This window comes from Erpetoichthys calabaricus, chromosome 10 (genome assembly GCF_900747795.2).
Source record: "Erpetoichthys calabaricus chromosome 10, fErpCal1.3, whole genome shotgun sequence".
Lineage (NCBI taxonomy): Eukaryota > Metazoa > Chordata > Cladistia > Polypteriformes > Polypteridae > Erpetoichthys > Erpetoichthys calabaricus.
The window spans coordinates 143,905,813-143,928,159 of NC_041403.2; the positions used below are offsets into that span (position 1 = coordinate 143,905,813).

General features: G+C 38.6%; 1 protein-coding gene across 2 annotated transcripts in view; it reads right to left on the reverse strand.

The window, feature by feature from the left end:
* The window catches only part of chd6 (chromodomain helicase DNA binding protein 6), a 254,759-nt gene that overhangs the window by 23,883 nt on the left and 208,529 nt on the right, over nucleotides 1–22,347 (reverse strand). For both annotated transcript variants that reach the window (XM_028812022.2, XM_028812021.2), the window contains exons 26-35: nucleotides 18,904–19,007; nucleotides 17,547–17,673; nucleotides 16,068–16,134; nucleotides 14,948–15,002; nucleotides 14,363–14,582; nucleotides 13,683–13,891; nucleotides 6,092–7,612; nucleotides 2,661–2,794; nucleotides 1,936–2,151; nucleotides 1,260–1,703 (exon numbers count right to left, since the gene is read on the reverse strand). In XM_028812022.2, coding sequence (XP_028667855.1) covers nucleotides 1,260–1,703; nucleotides 1,936–2,151; nucleotides 2,661–2,794; nucleotides 6,092–7,612; nucleotides 13,683–13,891; nucleotides 14,363–14,582; nucleotides 14,948–15,002; nucleotides 16,068–16,134; nucleotides 17,547–17,673; nucleotides 18,904–19,007 — 3,097 coding nt within the window. The remainder of the gene's footprint in view (nucleotides 1–1,259; nucleotides 1,704–1,935; nucleotides 2,152–2,660; nucleotides 2,795–6,091; nucleotides 7,613–13,682; nucleotides 13,892–14,362; nucleotides 14,583–14,947; nucleotides 15,003–16,067; nucleotides 16,135–17,546; nucleotides 17,674–18,903; nucleotides 19,008–22,347) is intronic.

The following is a 22,347-nucleotide window of genomic DNA, read 5'->3' on the forward strand; positions in this document are numbered from 1 at the left end:
ATTTTCCCTTTTTTCGAGTAATAACTTCTGTTTGTTTGCGCTAATACTTTTTTTTTTTTTTGATACTTTAGAATTTAACTGCTTTCATATTCTTTAGCTTTCTCTGCATGTATATCGTGCCATCGTTTTTTTTGAGCCTTTCGATTTCCACTGGTTTCATAATCTCTTATCTGCATTTTTTTCTCTCCAACGCTTTTGGGTCTCTTTTCTCCCCGCTGCTCTTTCTTCTTCGGTTAGTCGTTGACTTTTCATCTAGAACGTATTGTCCTTATACGCTTTATATGAGCTGAGAGCACAGGATCTAAGTCTGCTAAAAGCCTTCACACGACAGAGTTTTGATGACCGTGGTCTTATTTGAAAATGGTTGTACATAGTGCGTGACTTGCAAGAATTTCATGTTCCACGTCCCCGCGAGACGGTCCTGCGACAATCTCTTGGCACCAAGTCTCATGTTTAAGGTCCCCGCGAGACGCTCCGTGGCCAATCTCTTTCGTCTCACGGGTCTTTTAATTGTTTTCCGAGAAGATCACGTCTCGTCTCCCTGGTCTCCCTTCCAAGATTTTTTTTATAACAGAGAGACAATGAAGACTTTTGCTTTCTACCAAACACAAAATTGAAGGAAGCAGCACCGTAAATTAAAAGGAAATCACATATAGTAAACTACACTAATCATGATTGTTAGATTAATGGGAATCTATAGTATTCTCAAAGCATTTATGACCCTGCTGCCTCACTGCAAATCCACTGTATGTAGAGCAAAACCCACTTATGAACTAAATACACAAAAACTATTTAAAAATCATTCATGCATAACAAGATGATGCACTAAACTTCTCTGCATCCTGTGTAACACTTAATGTTTTGTTTGTGATGACTAGTATGACCCTGTAGCAGAGACATTCACTCTTGCTATGTTTACAAGCATGCTGGCAATAGGCAGAATGCTGGACCATCCCACCAAGGTGAGGTGTGGTCTTGCCTTGGACTTGGAAAAAAAAGGAAGCAAATGGTAGAAAACTTAAATTAAATATTGACATAAAAAAACTACAAATGTACTATTATATTGTTTTATACATTTTATGCTATCTCTTTATACTAAAATTAATAGTGGAAAATATAAAAATAATATTTGCTGTGATAAAATATGTTACTGTTTGATAAATTAATGTAAAATAATTTTTACAGGACACAAAGAAATTTTAAATTGCACAAGTAAACTGTTTCTTAAACTAATGTAAGAATGGATCACTTTCACTAACCTGCTCCTGAAAGTTTTGGCTTTTAGAAAACTGGAGGTCCACACCTTCTACATTCTTCCGACGCCCACGCCTTCTCCTCATGACAGCATCATCCCGCCGCAGGTTACCATTGACAATCTGTCCAGTTACAGGGTGAATAAGCCCTGCTTGCAGGATGCCAGCCATGTCCATCCCAAGTGTGCTCTGGAGTGCACTGATGGAACCCATTTTATTTGCTCCACTGCCGAGGTGCATTTGGGAAGGGCTTGCATTAAGGTCTCCAGCTTTTGACAGGTCTATAGCTGTCTCCTGCCAGCCATTTAGAACCAATGGTGCATTGGCATGAGTAATAGCAATAGGAATTTTTTCAATCCTGCCTAACTTGGAGGTGACTTCTGGTTCAAATTCAAATCCCCGTTTGGCTTGTTTTACATCCCGCAAGTAGGGAATGCCCATCAATCCATCCTACAATGTAAAATTCAAAAAGTTTTCAAAATCATTCAAATATTTAAATTTAGAGTTAAAATGCCACTTATATGATATATCCATGACTTCACTCTAAAATCTGAATATTTACCGGTACTGATAAAGACATTTACATCATGCAGAACAATCTAAAGATAAGCTTCATCTCACTCTGCTGCCACCACACCACTTTCAAAAGACAACTCTTCATTATAGGACTTGGTTCACATGCCTTAGCCAGGTGGGAAACAGATGCTCCAATATTAAAGCTGAGATTTGTGCTTGATGGCATCCGAGAAGGAAGGAAAGTGTTCCTCTGAGCGATGTTGTTCTGCAAACTCGGAGTGGAAACAAAGGTAGGCGAGTCAAACTGCTGACTAGAAGATGGCCATTTTCCTTTCAAGATGGCTTGACAGATGTTATCAATCCGATTTATTATTACTCTATCCTGTATAAATAAAGGGAAAGTAAAATATTATCCCCAATTCTACATTTCTTTACAACAGCATTTGAACGTACATGGTGCTCAGTATTTATCAGACACATTTACTTTTTCAATTGCTTTCTTTAATACTTTTGGTAACTTCCACTTGATCATCCAACACCTGTTTGGGCTATAGTTATTGAAGTAGTAAATAAGCTGTACATCATAATTTTGTTATTTCAGTCTTCACTGCACATTCAGTTGTGACCTTGATCAAGGTGACTAACTTGTCAGAATTCCTAATACAGAAATATGTGTGCTAAGCAAATGTATTCTTAAAATTTATTTAGATAAAGGCTTCCGATTAATCAGTGAATTAAAACAGAATGTAAACAACAAAGAATTCATTATCAAACAAACATATCAAGAAAGATAAAGGAGAAGAAACAAAATCTACGAATTTACAAGATGGTGGCCCGTGCCAAAGCTTCTACAGCATGCCAACAAAAGTAAACATAAGATTCAAAAATAACCTTTGGCCACTCTGAAAAGGAGTAAAGTGCTTTTTCCTGTAGCAGCTGTGCAATAGTGGGCTCTCGAATTTCCTGAGCAGCACTGCTTTGGACACATCTGCTCCCATATTTCTCTTCTTCGCAGTTTTCCTCCCCTACAGTGTGCCAAGAGAAAAAGATAAAATACACATACAACCTATTATACCCTGAGTGATATCCATATAATTGCCTTACAAAAACCCATGTAGAGTTAAAATAACATTCAGACCTATCATAAGTGTATGCTATATTAAGAAACGACTTTTTGAATGGAATATGAGACTTTAAACATGTCCTCTTCTCTGTACATTACTCTTGAACAGGAGTGAAACAGCAGTTGATTACAAAGTATTTTCCAAAAGAATTGGCAGGAAAATTTGTGGTGGACTGCTCAAAATTGAAATGTAGGAGATGAGATTTACTGTGTTATTTGCATAGTATCGCAAGGCTAAATGCAATTGTCAAATGAGAATACATGTTTGGAGATAACTCATTAAAAAGTTTGTAGTGAATAGTGCCGAAACTGCCACTGAAAAGATTTTCAGGGAGAGAGCCTGAAGAAGGGGCCTGAGTTGCCTCGAAAGCTTGCATATTGTAATCTTTTTAGTTAGCCAATAAAAGGTGTTATTTTGCTTGGCTTTTCTCTACATTCATAATGGCTAGCACGGTATAACACCCTAGTACTACAGGGAGAGAGCAAAAGAAACTGCATAAAGGGCAAAAAAAACCCCAAAAAACTAAAACTGCTGTTATCTACTCAGGAGCTTAGCAGCACAAAGTAACTGATGCTTCATGATTAATTTGTACATTGTAATGAGTGCTGCGACAGATAAGACAGACAGACATACATACATATATACACAGGCCACTGCAGGTACCTGGTTGAATGCATTTGGGAATTGCTTCTGTCTGCTACAGTATCAATCTGTTATTTATAACTATTGTATCACTACACAAAAATAACAACAGCACACAGACTTTAGACAAGCACTATGGTCTATGTATATAGTCTAGTCGGGGACAAAGGTTTTGAGAATGACACAAATATTAATTTTCACAAAGTTTGCTGCCTCAGTTTTTATGATGGCAATTTGCATCTACTCCAGAACATCATGAAGAGTGATCAAATGAATTTCAATTAATTGCAAAGTCCATCTTTGCCATGGTATAGAACTTAATCCCAAAAAAAAATTTGTATTGCTGTTGTGAAGATGGCATCAGGGCACCCAGGAAAGTCCAGCAAGCACCAGGGCTGTCTCCTGAAGTTGATTCAGCTGTGGGCACCACCAGTGCAGAGCTTGCTTAGGAATGGCATTAGGCAGGTGTGAGTGCATCTGCACCCACAGTGAGGTGAAGACTTGTGGAAGATGGCTTAGTGTCAAGAAGGGCAGAAAAGAAGCCACTTCTCTCCAAGAAAAACATCAGGGACAGACTGATATTCTGCAATTGGTACAGGGATTGGACTGCTGAGGATGCTTGGGTAAAGTCATTTTCTCTGATGAATCCCTTTCAGATTGTATGGGGCATCCGGAAAAAAGAAAAGAAAAGATGAGCGCTACCATCAGTCGTGTGTCATGCCAACAGTAAAGTATCCCGAGACCATTCATATGTGGGATTGCTTCTCAGCCAAGACAGTGGGCTCACTCACAATTTTGCCTAAGAACAGAGCCATCAATAAAAAATGTTACCAAAACATCCTCTGATAGCAACTTCTCCCAACCATCCAAGAACAGTTTGGCGATGAACAATGCCTTTTCCAGCAAGATGGAGCACCATGCCAAAAGGCAAAAGTGATAACTAAGTGGCTCTGAGAACAAAACATTGAAATTATGAGTCCATGGCCAGGAAACTCCCCAGACCTTAATCCCATTCAGAACTTGTGGTCAATCCTCAAGTGGCGGGTGGACAAACAAAAACCTACAAATTCTGACAAACTCCAAGCACCAATTATGCAAGAATGAGCTGCCATCAGTCAGGATTTGGCAAAGATGTTGACTGACAACATGCCAGGGTGAATTGCAGAGGTCTTGAAAAAGAAGGGCCAACACTGCAAATATTTACTCTTTGCATTAACTTAATGTAATTGTCAATAAAAGCCTTTGAAACTTATGAAATGCTTGTAATTATACTTCAGTCTACCATAGAAATATCTGACAAAAAGATCTAAAAACATTGTAGCAGCAAACTTTGTGAAAACCAATACTTGTGTCATTCTCAAAACATTTGGCCATGACTGTACAATTTGTTAAAACACTATAGTTATATTCTGGCATTGCAAATATGCACTTGCAGTTAGACAGCAATATTAATTTCCTTCAGTTATTCGTTTAGATTTGCCATGACAAGGTGGATGTTGTGCAGCCTTGTCCATGCTTTTACTCATGTCATTAAGCAGATTTGTTGATTCAAGTGTTTTGAGTCTTCATCTCCTGTGGCTTTTTTTTAATCAACTTTCTTAACAGCAGTCCTTTTAGAGGGGTGGGACAAATCTTTTACTTAATGTATCTTTTGCAAATCCGTCTTTTCAGGACCACAGCTACCATTTGTTGACTCCTACACTATCACTATAACTGTGAATAACACAGTAAACACAGTGCAACTGCAACAACTTATTGTTCACTTTTAACCACACTGATGTCTTGGAATGCCAATGTGTATAACCTGATTGTACAAAAAACGTTTTTCCATTGCAACAGGTTATGTATGTTATTTCTGACACTTGCTGTGTGCTCTCTCTTTACATATGTGACACACATTTGTATGTATGTAAAATAGGGGTCATTTTAGAAGACTTTTCAGCTTTATGCAGTTTATCATAATCAGAAATTTGCTGTCTGTTGGGCCAGGTTAAGGCATTGGATTGGTTTAGAAATGTGACATTCAGTGAGCTGTCTAATTGTTCCCACCCAGTTTTTTAAGCTAAATTCACTCATGGTTGTCTCCAGACATGAATATTATGTGGCTGACTCAGCAAGACTAAAAAACACCTTGTCATTCATATGCTGGTGAAGTTCCTCTTTCACGTCATTCCAACAAAATGCTCAGGATTTTGTGAATCAAGCAATTTATTAGAGTTGCAAGTTTGACTATTAATCTGAAGCAGTACAATATGGATCCACAAGACTCACTCATAAATGACTAGATACTGTTTGTCATTTGAATGGTACTTTTAAAATGATTATGGACATATATACCGCACTTATTATTTTACCATTTACAGACTATATTCTATGGAGTTTTGTTTGTGCATCCAAGTGCAGAAATTGGCTGCAATACTGCAGTTTCCTCTTGAGATCAATAAAACAGCAATCTTTCTATATGAAAGATACCTTTCAGAAAGAGGAAGGAAGAGAAGGACATGGACAATAAAAACTAAAAATATGCAAGAGACAGTAAAACTAAAATTGACATACCTTTAGTCTGACCTTTGGCCTCCTTGACTTCCTTCAACACTCCATCAATCTCCTCTGGGTTTTCTTGCTTAGGTGATAAATGCACAAGTTTCTCTTTCTGCATTCCTGCCTCTAAATATGGCACTTTCTCCTCTGCTATATTGTCCTTGGAGTCACTGTCTGCCTCCCCATCTAATAGAGCAGGTGGCAGCAACAGTGGTTCATTTTTGAGACTCTGATGAGTTCGATTGCTGCTAACATCACAGGTACAGTACTCAGTCTGTTGTATGCATTCCTCTGTGACTTCTGCATTACTGCGGTCATCTTGAGAAATATCTTCTTTTTCAAAATCCAAGTTTACTCTCTCTGGTCCATCACATGGGCTTGGGACACTATGAGTAACATCTGAATCACTCATCTTTTCCCCACTATCACCAGCATTCTCCTGTGGACTGCTTGCACTGTCATTATGTAATTCTGTATCAGCCACACCATGTGGCAGGCATCCTGATACACAATGGTCATCATTCAAGACTCCATTTTGATCTGAACTGGCAAGGTCCTTAAACAACATGAAACTCGTCTGTAAATTATCCACAGCGCTACTCTGTGAACCCAGGTTTGGTATCATCATGCAGTCAGCCAAGCTGCTGTCCACTCTGGACTCATCCTGGTGAGTGGAGTCCAAGAATTCGCTTTCCAAGGTCTGTCCACTTAAGATAGCATCAGACTCATTAAACATATCAGTGCCACTAGAATGCTGGCCACTTTCCCACTGGCTCTGAAACTCATCTAGGTCCTCAGAAGCACCCATCAAATCAGAGTCACAGTGGGCTGGATCACTGCTATCTGCAGAAGCCTGTAGTTTACTCTCAACTGACTCCATTTCACCTTGTACATCATTCTGCACGCTGTAGGTATTTAACATGTTCTGGCCACCAGTGTCAGTCTTGAAAGGGAAGCCATTAGTAGCACCCTTTGCAGATTTATTGTGCAAAGTGTCCACTGCTCCTAAGCTCTCATCTGGATGAAGAGAAACAAGGTCCATGGAGTCATCGATGGAGCTGCACTCCATGTATGGATCTTTATGAGTATGCACAACATCTAATAAAGGATCATCAATGACCCCAGTAGGTTCCATCAGGGTATGACCACACGGATAGTCTACCAGAGATCCTTGCTGACTAATACTGGCTTTATACAGGCAGCAATGGGTTGTAGCCCCAGACTGACACTTATTCTCCTTCTGGACATAATTCCTATGTGCCTCCAAAAAGGAAAGCTGGGGGTCATTAAGGATGTAGTAGTCTGTGCGACTGAGACCATGTCTGGCAACACCAAGGAGGAGGTCTCGGTCGTGCTTGCCACACTCCCACCAAACTGGAAGATACAAACTGGGTTGGCACAATTTAAGACGCTCACCCAGCTGAGGGTGTCTCAGCACCTGCTCCCGAACCTTCCGCAGCAGCTCAATACGATATAGTGTTCTAGCAGCACGTTCCTCTGTTATAGGCTCCACGAAAACTGTCTGGTCAAGTGAGCCTTAGGGGGGGAAAAAAAAAAAAAGAGTCTGGCATGAGATATTATTGACAGTACTCACAAATAAAGTGGGACCTCCTCTTTTTGAAACAAGTAGATACAACTAAGTCAATTAAGGCAAGATTCTTAGAAAGAAATTTGGGGGTTAGGCTTTCTATTTTCTCTTCTCTAATGGAAACAACCTTTCACGTAACATGGCAAAGATGAGGATAAACCAATGTTGACATCCATGCTTATAATTACTTCATAAATCACATTTGTCTAAAAGACACTTTCACATACACAAAGATTAGGGTCCAGTTTTGCCAGAAAAGGGTGAGATGAGTTATTGCCCTATTCAGAAAAGTGGGTTTTGTCAGTGAAAATATGTGTATTATTAATTTAATAAGATTCAGCTTAAGCTTCTCATCTGCCATAGCATGTCTGAAATCCTGCATTATGTGTTTGTATAGTTAGTTCTAGGTTCAACAGCAAGAATGTAAACCATGATTCTATTAGCAAAATACAAAGTGCATCAGTTTTACCAAGAAATTGGCTTTTTTCTGGGTTTTAGTTCAAAAGGTAGAACAAGGTACTGCATTTTTTAAAATATTTTGTGCACTAAAAATCCATTCAATCCCTCTAGACATTTGTGTTTCCAATACCTGCATCTTATTTTATACCACTGAATCATTCATTGTCTCAACTACCCAACACAAGATATGTTAACAGCTAGCTCAGAGTTCGGCATATTTATGAAAAGTGGTTTCTTTTAAAATATAAAAATTTTCCTTTTCTATTTTTTTGAGAAAAAATAACTGTTTGAAACCTGAAGAATTAGAACAGATTAAAAAAGGATGCTCTTGAAATGAAAGATGATGATTCTTTAAGTCTGAATTTAAAATCTGTGTTATCTATTTTTAAAACATTGATTTACAGTCTTTAATGTTTTTAAATTTTATGTAGGAATAAAAAAAAATCTAAACAATGAACTTGACAGAAATGTATGGTATATGATAGGTACTTTTGCACATGAGCCAATCGTTTTAAAGCAACATACCAGGAAATACGCATTACCTACAGCTAAACTGAACCTGAAAATTTAAAATGAAATTGGTCCTGGAAGACATAACATTACTTTTTAAAGTAGCGACTAACCTAATGCAATACTGATGCTGCATTATTTTGAAAAAGTATTGCCTGCTGCTGTCTGTGTAACAATGTACAAGCATGTACTACAGCCATCTGGTGACAGATAATAGGGAAGAAGTTAAGCAACTTTCTGCATAGCATTCAATCAAGTGAAAATAATTTAAAAAAATAATAATAATTATGTGGGCGGCATGGTGGCGCAGTGGGTAGCGCTGCTGCCTCGCAGTTGGGAGACCTGGGGACCTGGGTTCGCTTCCCGGGTCCTCCCTGCGTGGAGTTTGCATGTTCTCCCCGTGTCTGCGTGGGTTTCCTCCGGGCGCTCCGGTTTCCTCCCACAGTCCAACGACATGCAGATTAGGTGGATTGGAGATTCTAAATTGGCCCTAATGTGTGCTTGGTGTGTGGGTGTGTTTGTGTGTGTCCTGCGGTGGGTTGGCACCCTGCCCAGGATTGGTTCCCTGCCTTGTGCCCTGTGTTGGCTGGGATTGGCTCCGGCAGACCCCCGTGACCCTGTGTTCGGATTCAGCGGGTTGGAGAATGGATGGATGGATGGATAATAATTATACACTTAATCTGGGCGTCACGGTGGCTCAGTGGCAGCGCTGCTGCCTCGCAGTTAGGAGACCCGGGTTCACTTCCCGGGTCCTCCCTGCGTGGAGTTTGCATGTTGTCCCCGTGTCTGCGTGGGTTTCCTCCGGGTGCTCCGGTTTCCTCCCACAGTCCAAAGACATGCAGGTTAGGTGGATTGGCGATTCTAAATTGGCCCTAGTGTGTGCTGTGTGTGTGGGTGTGTTTGCGTGTGTCCTGCGGTGGGTTGGCACCCTGCCCGGGATTGGATCCTGCCTTGTGCCCTGTGTTGGCTGGGATTGGCTCCAGCAGACCCCCGTGACCCTGTGTTCGGATTCAGCGGGTTGGAGAATGGATGGATGGATGGATAATAATTATACACTTAATCTGGGCGTCACGGTGGCTCAGTGGCAGCGCTGCTGCCTCGCAGTTAGGAGACCCGGGTTCACTTCCCGGGTCCTCCCTGCGTGGAGTTTGCATGTTGTCCCCGTGTCTGCGTGGGATTCCTCCGGGTGCTCCGGTTTCCTCCCACAGTCCAAAGACATGCAGGTTAGGTGGATTGGCGATTCTAAATTGGCCCTAGTGTGTGCTTGGTGTGTGGGTGTGTTTGTGTGTGTCCTGCGGTGGGTTGGCACCCTGCCCGGGATTGGATCCTGCCTTGTGCCCTGTGTTGGGTGGGATTGGCTCCAGCAGACCCCCGTGACCCTGTGTTCGGATTCAGCGGGTTGGAGAATGGATGGATACACTTAATCCTGCATGTGCTGATGGATAAATTTTGACTATCACAGCCACACTGAATGCAAGGAGAGACATAAACGTGGTATGATGGTCTTTTGTGCATAATCACACAGCCAAGCTGAAAAGAACATGCAAGATGAAACCCAGTAACAGAAATCTGCAAATAAAGTATTAGTTTAGTTTTACCCCAGCTATTTGATATAGATATTTCAAAACGGTGTCATCTGGTGGAGCAGTGGCTAATGTTCATGCCGTAAGTCTCCTGGGGCTCATGTTTGGGGATAGTAAAAGGGGATGGATGTCATTTACTTCAAAAGACATAAATGACTAAATGCATTTATAAAATACAAGAAAATTGTCATATTTGGCTGTGTTTCTGGTCAGCTTAATGAAGGTTTCTATATGGGTTTAGGAACAAACGCTGGTTAGTGAAATGTGTTGTTTTTATGTAAAAGAAGAAAAGGTAACACAAAAGTAACATCCTGTTTACAATGCAATATATTTTATAATAATAAACTATATAACATGTTTAGTTACTTTATTCGCAAGTAATGTGTAATTTAAATATCCATCCATCTATTATAAAAACCGCTATATCCTAACTATAGGTTCATGGGTGTCTGCTGGAGCCAATACCAGCCAACACAGGGCGCAAGGCAAGAAACAAACCCCGGGCAGGGCGCCAGCCCACTGCAGGGCACACACACCCACACACTAGGGACAATTAAGGATTGCCAATGCACCTAACCTGCATGTCTTTGGACTGTGGGAGGAAACCGGAGCACCCGGATGAAACCCACGCAGACACGGGGAGAACATGCAAACTCCACGTAGAAAGAACCCGGGAAACGAACTCAGGTCTCCTAACTGCGAGGCAGCAGCACTACCACTGCGCCACTGTGCCGCCCTGTAATTTAACTAAGTTACTTTCAAAAGTAATGCTACCCAACACTGTTGGCACATGATGGACTTGAACGCTTTGTTATACAGTGGAACCTGGGTTTGCAAGCATAATTTGTGCTCGCAGTCCAAAACTCTCGTATATCAAAGTGAATTTCCCCATAAGAAATAATGGAAACTCAGATGATTTGTTCTACAACCCAAAACTATTTATATAAAAATGATTAATACAAAATATAAAGTAAAAATACATAAAACAAATTAACCTGCACTTTACCTTTGAAAAGAATCATGGCTGGTGTGAGTGAGTTTCTAAACTCTTGTGGAATTCCACCCAATGGGACGACACGCGGAAGAGCGTCCCAAAGCAATCGCAGTCTCTCAGGGCTGTAGCAGTTCGCCGTAAAAGCGAATCCGAAAAGATCACGGACATGCTATAAGCGCCTGCCGTCGATGGGTGATACAAGGAACAAGGAACATTATAAATGTGCAAGGCACAGTACTACTTGGGCACGGCCCTGCCTGACTGCTGTGTCTATGTATAGCAGAGTGGCAGATCCTGCTACAATAAATAACCGCGCTGTTGCTGTTTCAAGCTGAATAAAGCTGGTGTTGCTAAAATACTGAGACTCAGCTTTGTGTTTTGGGGTGCAAGACTGGGACTCGCACATCACAGCATATGCGCACACACACACATACAGTCACAATAATATAGTAAACAGTATACGCTCGTATGGATGTTGACTATATGTGTGAGGCATGCCGACTCAGATGGAGAATAGGAGACGGTTGCCCACAATCCCACAGCGAGAGAGAGAGAGAACCACCATCAGCTCAGCTGTGATCACATGACGCTCAGCAGACAAAGCATATACATACTATTTGCATTGCAAGACCTCGCTCATTTATCAAGTCAAAATTTATTAAAAAATTTTAGCTTGTCTTGCAAAACACTCGTAAACCAAGTTACTCGCAAACCGAAGTTCCACTGTACTTTTTAATACTCCGGAGTGCAATTGCAGTACTATTTCTCACATGAAGCAAGTATCTATCTCAGTAGTTTTTCCTTTATGTAAAATATTCTTGTGGCTGATACACCTTCCATGTTAGCTCAACAATTTTCTGGTAAGCATCATTTACAAATTGAGTCTCTAGTATTTTTGCAATGTTTACAAACATGTCTGATTTGTGCAGATTTTCCTTTACTCAGTATGATTTTTAACATTTTCTTCAATTCCTGTAATTTAAAAGAATAATGCCCCCCCCAACCCCCAAATCACATTTTTAAATGTTACCCCAGGTAATTTATAGTATAGGCTGAGGAAAAAAAACGTAATCTCTTGTTTTCCTGAAGAATGAAAAAATAGTCTGGATCAGTTGCAGTGTGCTATGAGTTTAAAGTGATCTTGTGTAGACCTGGTCTTAGTATGCATTTATGATAACAAAACTACGTTTTGCATCTCGCAATGCTGCAGTGTGCCCCAGAGCTGCAGAAGAGCAGTGAACCAAGACTAAAAGAGCTTTTACGCTCTTAGTCAGTTTGCTTTGTTTCGAATTGGAGGATGATTCATTGCTTTGTTTCAATTTTCAGTTAGTTTGGGTGTGCTTCACACTGTAAACTTTCAAGCAAACTAAATATATTAATAAACAGACCATGGGTGTGTCATGGACTTCTTTCATTGGGCAGAAACATTTTTCTTCCTGAGAAAAATATCATGGAGGAATGACAACAGTTAAATTCAGTGCATTTTCATAATATATTATATATATATATATATATAGATATATATATATATATATATATATATATATATATATATATATACATACACACACACACACACACAGTGGAACCTCGAAGTAATTCTTCCCCATAGGATTGTATGTAAATACAATTAATCCATTCTGGACCGTACGAGCTGTATGTAAATATATATATATGTTTTAAAGATTTCTAAGCACAAAAGTAGTTAATTATACCACAGAATGCACAGTGTAATAGTAAACTAAATGTTTACATACTTCTTCTATAATGTTTACTCCTTCTGCTTGGGCTCTCCCGCTCACTCTCTATCTCTCGCTCGCTGCACAGGGAGAGACTGAACATGTGCAGAAATCATTGGCGCGTACGATCCGGAAGGGAAAGTGGCTTGTTCGTCACCCGAGTGTGTGGTCGTGAACAGATGCAAAAGTTTGGCAACCTTTTCGGTCGTAACCCGATTTGTGCGTGGTCCGAGACGTTCGTGACCCGAGGTTCCACTGTGTGTATATATATATATATATATAGTCTCAACTCACATATCTACTTATCTTAACTCATGTAAATATTTCTTAATATGGAATGATCAATTAACATTACTAAATATAATTATGAACTGAAAAGAAATCCCAAAGCACACATTGCTTTCCTAGTATAAAATTGGGGGTTTCTTTCTCACCAGCTTTGTATATTAGATCAATCCAATGACAATTGAGTTTACACATTTTTTGTATTATTTTATTTTTAACATTGTCAACTGCTATAGACTGAAAATTGTGCAAGTTGTTTTATATACCTTTGTGCATATTCATTGTCACTTTTTCTTTTGTTTTTTAATGTTGCAATGTTAACCCCTGGACTCATTATACTGAGAAAAACTAATGTCACACCCATTGCTAAACTTTCAATACACCTAACAATATCTTTGTTTTCAATGAAAACACCAGTAATTTCATCTTTATATTTACACATTTTTACCTTCTTCTTTCTTTGATGGAAGATGACAGGAATTCCGGCACATAGCCACAAAGCTATGGAAATATCTCTCCAGACTCTGGTCAGTTTTCCTTTCTAAACGAGCGAAAGACCGGAACTGCTTCCAGTCAAATGTCTTCTTGTCTGGGTCATATATTACTCCAAAGGAAGACACTGTTCGGTAGAAGTCTGCCTGCTCCCTCCTTGTCCACCTACAGGAAGGAAAAATATGCAGTGTGAATAATCTTGAACAATCTTGTGAAAAACCGCCCTTAGCTATTAATCATGAGAAAAATTCACATAAAACAAGATTTTGTCAGTAATGACTTTATCATTAACAATGACATATTACTTAATAGGCTTCAGTAGTACAGGGTCATGTGTAATTTTTAGATCTGTTTTTAAAACAGTTTGTTAAACAAATGTCAGATGGATAAGCGAAAGTAGACTACAAACATTAGAGAATGTTTAAATGATTATATTAAGCAATAATGTAATTGTTTAATGTTAAAGTTACTGCAGGATGATAATTAATGATTGTAATTTTAAAATGATAAATTACTTTTACTAGGTACTATCAAAATACAGTATTCTAATGATTTTATGTGTTTAATGTGTTTTCACTTGACTTATCGATACAATGCGGGAAAACTTTTAATTATGTATAAGGGTTTCAAAAGCACCTGTTTTGTATTTCCATGAAGAGAGAATCTGGCTCCACCACCCTTCTCCTTATCTCCTCTGCTAAGTGCCAGCATCCATGGCTGTCTGGCACCAGAAATTCAGGGCGAATAATCTCCTTTCGATTAAACCTCTGATAAGCAGTGATGAGGCGTCGTAGGCGTGCAGTCAGTGCTGAGCCAGCTGGCCAGATAAGTCTGTCCTGATCTGAGATTTCCAAGGCTTCAAACAGAATTGATTGTTAGATGCATTAGAGAAAAAAAAAACCAACAGTAAATCATTTTGGAAATTATGTCCTAATGTGTCTTTCAGTAAAATCTACAAAAATAATGTTCTGAATGGTTGATAGGACTCTGGTGGATGTGAATGGGAACTTGGGAAAGTGAGATGGAAAAAGGCTGCATTCACAACCTGACTGCATCAGTAACCATTGAGGTTGCACACTAAGTTAAGAGGTAGGCGGTCCCCGATATTGTTAGACCTTCATTACTGGTCAGGGACTTGAAACAGGGAAAAACAAAAAAGATATTAAAAAGACATTTTAAAAGCTGCAAATGGTTTACTAAACAAACTTTTAACACTCTTACCTGTAGAAACACAGTTTGCTTTGTCTGAAGATTCGCTGAAGACCGAAGTGTCTTCCTAAGGAAAAACAAACGTGATTCTATCTCCTGCTAGTCAGAGCCACATTAATACAATTAAAATGGATAAATATAAATCTCTTACAGAATTTAATTAAATGTAGAGAACTACTGTTGAGGCATTTTATACATCTCACATTTTAAGTTTTTTTTTGTTTGTTTTTTTTAGGAACCACTGAAAATTTTAACAACTAGCACATGAAAAGATTTGCTGTAATAGTATTTCAGTTTTCTGTAACATTTTTTACATCTTGAACCAACAACAGTGAATTAAAAAAGAATATTTTGAGAAAACCACACTTTACCAGGTAAAAGCAAAGCATCAAGTTTACTTCTATGCTTAGAGTAAGATTTGTGAATAACTGGATATGCTATTAAGTACAGCTCTGAGGCTATGAATGTCTTTCTGTTGTTTCAGTAGTACTGTGAAGAAACGGTACAGAAAATTGGATAATGTGCTCACTGCTTGACCTGTTTGGTTTTGTTTTGGCGAGCAGCAGACCAGGATGACTGAGACGCTGGGGATGTTAAACTAACCTGACTTGACAGTCATGGGACTGCACTGTGACCGTACCTGACTCTCTAGGATTATGTAAATGATTGCTAAACTGAATATTGCTGAGAAAGTCATATAGTGTGATGTGGCTTAAGAAAAGGACTTTCTCCATTCTTACCGCCTCTTTGCAACACAGCTTTATACTTAGAGAGATTTGAAAAGAAAAAAAAAAACAAAATCAAACAATGTGTATGTATACACCTTCTGATTTAATGCACAAAGTTTATTGCTCTCCACTGACAAAATCAAATGAGGCTCAGCATACTGAAACAAACAATACCACTTAACTGGACAAAATAATGTAATATATTCCTATAATTTTCCCAGCTGGAGGAATAAAATAACTGACAAGAATTACTACACAGGGTGAATAATTAGGCAAGTGCCTCATTTCATGGAAGTGATTTAGAATATCTATGTACAACTTTCTGCCTGTAGTAAGAAATGCACAGCAGCAACATTCTACTGCTCTACAAAACTAACATGTACCAGATTAAAAAAATCACTTACTTCCTTGATACCTTTTTCACAACCAATGTCAGGCTTGCTTTCTAGGTCCTCTTCTTTACAAGGTTCACTTCAAAATAAAATAAAAGATGTTAATCATTAACTTTATACATAACAAAGAGTAATTGTTTGTACATGCACAAATAATTGGGGTAAGGTGAATAACCCAGTTAAAGCAGAAACTTGTTTTTTAATAACCTACATTTACATGAGCCAGTAATCATTTGGAGGTGTCCTTTGGCAAAATGCTGCAACGTCATTAAACTGTACAAAAACAGTTAAATGTCATTGACCACTGTGAATTTGAAAATAAGCATGATGCCTGTTATAATTTTCTTGTGTTTAATAAATATGTTTAGTCATATTGATGCTTTATTTATAGGTTAGTGTTGACGGATTGCTTGCAGTACACTCTACTCTACTTGGCTGTGTGATTGAGCCCTGCATAGGACCTCTTGCCTTACATTCAGCTGAAATAATAATAACAAATTACTTGTGTGGTACCTGGCTGGGGTTCATGCCCGGCTGGGATGCCCAGGAGGACCGGAGGAGGGCATGTGTCTCCTCCAGAACACGAGGGGGCGTCCGCCCTGGTTGCTTTGGGGGCCACGGGTGCAGAGCTTGGAAGCTCTACCCTGTAGGGGCCCGTGGTCACCGCCAGGGGGCACCCCGATGCCTTGGGAGCCCTGGACCTCAGCACTTCCGCCACACCCGGAAGTGCTGGGGGGGAAGGGGATTGGGGACACCCGGAGGACTTCCGGATACACCGCCAGAGCTTCCGCCACACAGGGGTGTGGCTACAGAAGCTCCTCAGGATGCACCTGGAGTCCATCTGGGGTGTATAAAAGGGGCCACCTCCCTCCAGTCATTGGCAAGAGTCAGGTGGAAGAAGGACGGAGCTCAGAGGAGAGGAGTGGAGGCGGACCAGAGACTAGAAGGCATTGTGTTTTGTGGCCAAGGACTTAAGGGGTGATTGGTGCTGCGGCACTGGGTATTGTGCACTTATAATACTGTAAATATGTATAATAAACGTGTGTGTGGTGAAACCAACGTGTCTACCTGTCTGTGTCCGGGCTGTTCCCCACACTTGTTAGTTTAATAAATAACTGGACTACATAACATGTTACCCAACTGCTCTCACTAGATTGTATTTCTGAGCTTAACATTGCACATTTAGCTGATCACCATAATTTTAGCGATTTCAGAAACATTGAGACAGATTATTTCAGACAGGAGAAAGAACAATGCAATCAATCATCTGAACATTTGCCTCTGGAAATTCATTCACAGACTACTAAATCTTTTACATGACACAATCAGATTATTTGTGAAGAAATCTACCTCTGTTAACCAGGTTTCTTGTAGGCCAATGACCCAGTTTCTCTAATTGAAAAAAGGGTTTACATGGCATGAATTATCAGGTTATTGAAGTACTTGTAAATGTGCTAAGGTACAGCAGCAAATGAGAAGTATTTTCCTCACCGTTCCATGTCTGCAACTCCCTCTGAGCCTCCTTGCTCTGCTGACAGGGCCTTCTCATCTGGCATGCCAACTTTCTCCAGAAAACAAAGTTTAGTGTCTGCTCTCATGGCATTGTACCTCTCATAACCTGAATATCAAAATCAGTTTAGAAAGACAATGAAAGTTCCAGTTTACGTTTTGGTAAAGAAATAAACGTGACCACATTTACAAAAGCTGATTTTTCTATGTAAAGAAAAAAGTAACAGATTTTAAATGTAAGCACTTATGCATTTATCTATCCGCTTATTTTCTAACCTACTTATCCAATTCAGAGTTGTAAAGACTCAATGCCTGTACCAGTATTTTAGAACTCAAGGCAGAAACCAAGCCAGGACACAGCTCCAGTCCTCCACAGGGGATGCCCATACACACATACACACTCATACATGACAATTTAAGTTCCCAATTAGTTAGTCAGTCAATTTCCAACCCGTTATATCCTAACACAGGGTCACGGGGGTCTGCTGGAGCCAATCCCAGCTAGCACAGTTACCTTAACCTTAACGTCTTTGGAATGTGGGATAAAAATCCATAAAGACATGGGAAGAATGTGCAAACTCTACACAGTGTACACAAAATACAATCATTGGCATTTATTGCATCTAAATCATATTTAACATTCAAAAAAAAGATAATTATCATATAGGCATATTTAAATTTTGAGCTGTAATAGTAACATATGTTTCTATTTTCTGTCCTCTGTTGTTTGTAGAGATATTGTGAATTATGTAATATTTTTCAGAGTAATAATTGTACTGACAGAATGATTTTCAAGACTCTATGTGAATATAACATTTCTGACTGAAAACAGAAAAAACTATCAGCTTTCTAGTAAGAGACATTGATGTTCACCATTCTTGCTTCTACAAAAAATTAATCAATTACTCTCAGGATCAATTAAGGAAAAGGAGGAAGAAATTTTCCATATAAAAGCAATGCCTCAGGGAAACAAAAGACCATTTAAACAAATTCACTCAAACATTTAGGTGTTTTAATGCTTAATAGTACTAAATAATCCTTTTCAAGAATTATAATGCACTTTAGCACATAAAACAACTAACATGCAAACGCTTTATTCTGTTCTTTTTCATGTGAACTATTTTCTATAATCATGAATTTCTGCATTTATATTATTTCTATCCCAACATCAAACCTGTAAGAACACATTTACAGGAATAATGTTTGAGCTCTGAACAGACAAAAAAAGACTGCAACACCAGAATAAATCTTTAAGACTTCTCTTGATATCTTCTCCGGATCTGCAAGTGCTTAACATATGTCTACTATACAATATTTACCACACCTCAGGCATTTTTACCATGTTTGTGGACACCAATTAATAACGACTTGTCAGCGCCTGCATCCCACCAGTGTGCTGGAATCTCCATGTAGTCAATATCTGGGAGAACGACATCTAGTTTACTGTAACAGAAAACATGCGCAAATAATAAAATCAAGGTTGTTCAGCATCAGGGCACCAACTTAACAAATGTTAAAATTTTCCTACTTTGTACTATATATAGAAATACAACAAATTAGAGACAAGAAAAATGTTTTGAAATAAAGCAGTTTGAGTGTTTATATCAAAAATGTTAAAATACCAGCCACCAGGCTTTAGCATTACCATTTAATATCATAGTCCTTCCTCATCATTTTCATATCTCATGCTACCATTATTCATTACCCTTCACTTATTTCAGCATTTACACTACTTATATCTGATACAGAATTATTGCTTGAGTAACAAACTATTTTTCATCAACTAGAGCTCAAAGGTACACCTCATTTTTTTTGTCTGTATTTTTTAATAATGGATTATAATCTAGGCATCATTTAAGCAATTTTTATTTCAGCAATACATGATAAATACGAGGTGAGACACAAGAATAACTGGACTGGGCTTGGCACTTTCCTGGAAAACTGTCTGGAGTTCGGCCGGACGTGAACCATAGAACTATATCCCCTCCTACACACCCTCTCAAACCGTCGACCACCTAGGTATATCCTGTGAATAGCCCGGTCAGTATTTGCACAACAATCTCTACACAAGTTGCCGCAATAACGTCTGGTGAAAATAAAAAATTGAACAGTGAATCAACATCAAATTTCTCGCAAATTTTCTTTTTTTCCCTCCATAAAGCACTTTTTTAATGACAAAAACATTCCTGTCCTCAATCATCCTCCCTATTTGCCCGATTTAGCTCCCTGTGATTTTTACTTGTTCCTGAAAATCAAAAGTGACCTGAAGGGAACACATTTTTCTACAATGGATGAAGTGAAGACAAAAACAGCAAGTCGGTTGAAGAGCCTCAAGCAAGAAGTCTTCCAGCACTGTTTCAATCAAAGGAAGATACGTATGGAGTGGTGTAGAGATCGGGAGGGGGAGTATATAGAAGGTGACAATGTTTAGAATGCTGTAAGTCATCAATAAATATATATATATATTTTTTTTTACTAATCCAGTTATTTTTGTGCATCGCCTCATATATTTCATAGAAAAACAGACGTTCTAGACAAAAAATTTTTAAAACCAAATTAAGAGAGATTAATGATTCCAGAGTGAATGTTGAAAAAGAAAATAATGAATTTATGTAATAAAAATACTAAGAAATAGCCTAAAATCTATTACTTTTGATTAATTCTTATCCTCTTTAATAAAATCCCTGTGTGCGTCCAGGTGTCCGTGTGTGTGTGTCTTCTGGTGAAGTGCGCATGCACGGGGCACAGTGCGATGCGCGATATTACTGTCAGAGAAAGTTACAGGCATTTTACGGAAATACAAACCAGTATTACTGCGAGAGGAAATTAAAGGTACACAATACAGTGACTCATATTACAGCCACATAATAGCCAGTATTACTGTCAGAGGAGATTAAAGGCATATTACCGACGCGCACGCCTGTATTACCGCCAGAGAAAATTAAAGGTATATTACGGACATACAAGCCAGCGGACGTACAAGACAGTATTACTGTCACAGAAAATTAAAGACACACAATACACGGAGGCAGCCCACGAAGAACGGTCAGCTCAGCAAGTAAACATCAACAAAAGAAAGGCTGAAAGAAAGAAAAATACGACCAACAAAAAGAATGAGGTCAAAGTCCCTTGCCATTTAATATAGACTGTACCTACTAATATTTATGCACTACTGTTCTAGCGCCCGTTATTGTAACGGGCTAAATGACTAGTTAATCTATAATTCCAAACCATCTGCATTTCATCTCTTCATATTATACAGCCAAACTAAATTTCTTGAAGCCTAAAAATGCTAGAAAATATATGGCAAAATTTGTCTCAAAACAGTAAGTATACTACATTCCTGTAATAAATACTGAACAATCATAACTGTAATGGATGCTTCCTAAAGTCAGTCTCAAGATAATACAGCTTTTCCCAAACTTATTTCAATTAGTGCTGCTTATTATTATTATTACTATTATTTCTTTAGCCATTATAACATCCTTGCTTCTACCTAAACATGTCTTGCTTCTCAGTGTACATTTGCCAAACGTCTGATTGACATGAACCATAAGGCAACCTAAAACCTCAGTCCTGCCTCTGTGGGTTCATGTATGACATGACAAATGTGTGCTTTTTCCAAAAGGCTCATTAGCACGTAATAGTATATTACAAGGATATCTTCTGGTTGTTTCAAAATGGTTTAAGTAGGAGCCACAAGGAAGTTTAAAGAACATTTTAAGCATAATGTTTGCAGTATGATAGAAAGCATAAAAAAAAGTCAATAGTTTCCTAACCCTTCATCTCTCCCTGACAGGTGTTAATGTATGTAATATGCTAAATGTTAATTGAGTTAATGTAGATATAATGAACAGCCTTCCAATTTTTTTTTTCCTGTTTCAGAGTATTCCTATAATTATTAACAAAAATCTTAAACAAAAAAAACCTTGATTCTGTTATCAAAAAGTCAACACATCAAAGAATTACAAAAATCAAAAGTAGAAGGTGGCATGGCACTGCCTGACTTTCATCTATACCTCTGGATTGTGAATATTTGTAATTTAAGATGACAGAAAAAAGTCAGGGCTGAATACACACATGCCTTTTTGGATCTGGAAAGAAAATCTTGTAAAAGGTTTTTCCTTTATACTCTTTTTTATTTGCCAGTCATTAATAATTATTGTCAATTTACTAGTAAATAGACTGTGCTTCACTCATTCAAAATTTAGAGCCACCATGTGGAAAACACTTTAAGGAACCGACACTGCTATTTGCCACTCCATTACAGGATAACTTTACATTCAAGTCCTCCCTCAACCATACAGTATTTAAGTCTTAGAAGACACCATGCATCTCAAACTTCAGAGATCTTTATATTGATAATATGTTAGCACCTTTTGATCAGTTGTGTTGTATTTTTCAATTTACAGTACAAGCAGGAACTCAGTAAAAAAAAGAATTTGCCAAAAATTCCTAATCCAACACAAAAAAAATCATACTCGAAAATATGTTAACTATCAAGGAGAAGAATACTAGCAGCATTTCCAGACTTGATCAAAAACTGACACAGTGCTCATCTTTTAGATAACCTTCAGCAATCCTATGAGACCTTTCTATTAATATCTCATTGAAGGAGTGGAATTCAATAATTTGCAACATTCATTCTTGTTCAGTTTGTGCAAAACACATTAAGGATACAACTGCCTCACAATTGGACTCTAGTAGTGAATCATTAAAATAACTGCAAAATCTTGTGATTAAAAACCTTACAGTTAATAGATCAGTATTCAGGTTGTACATG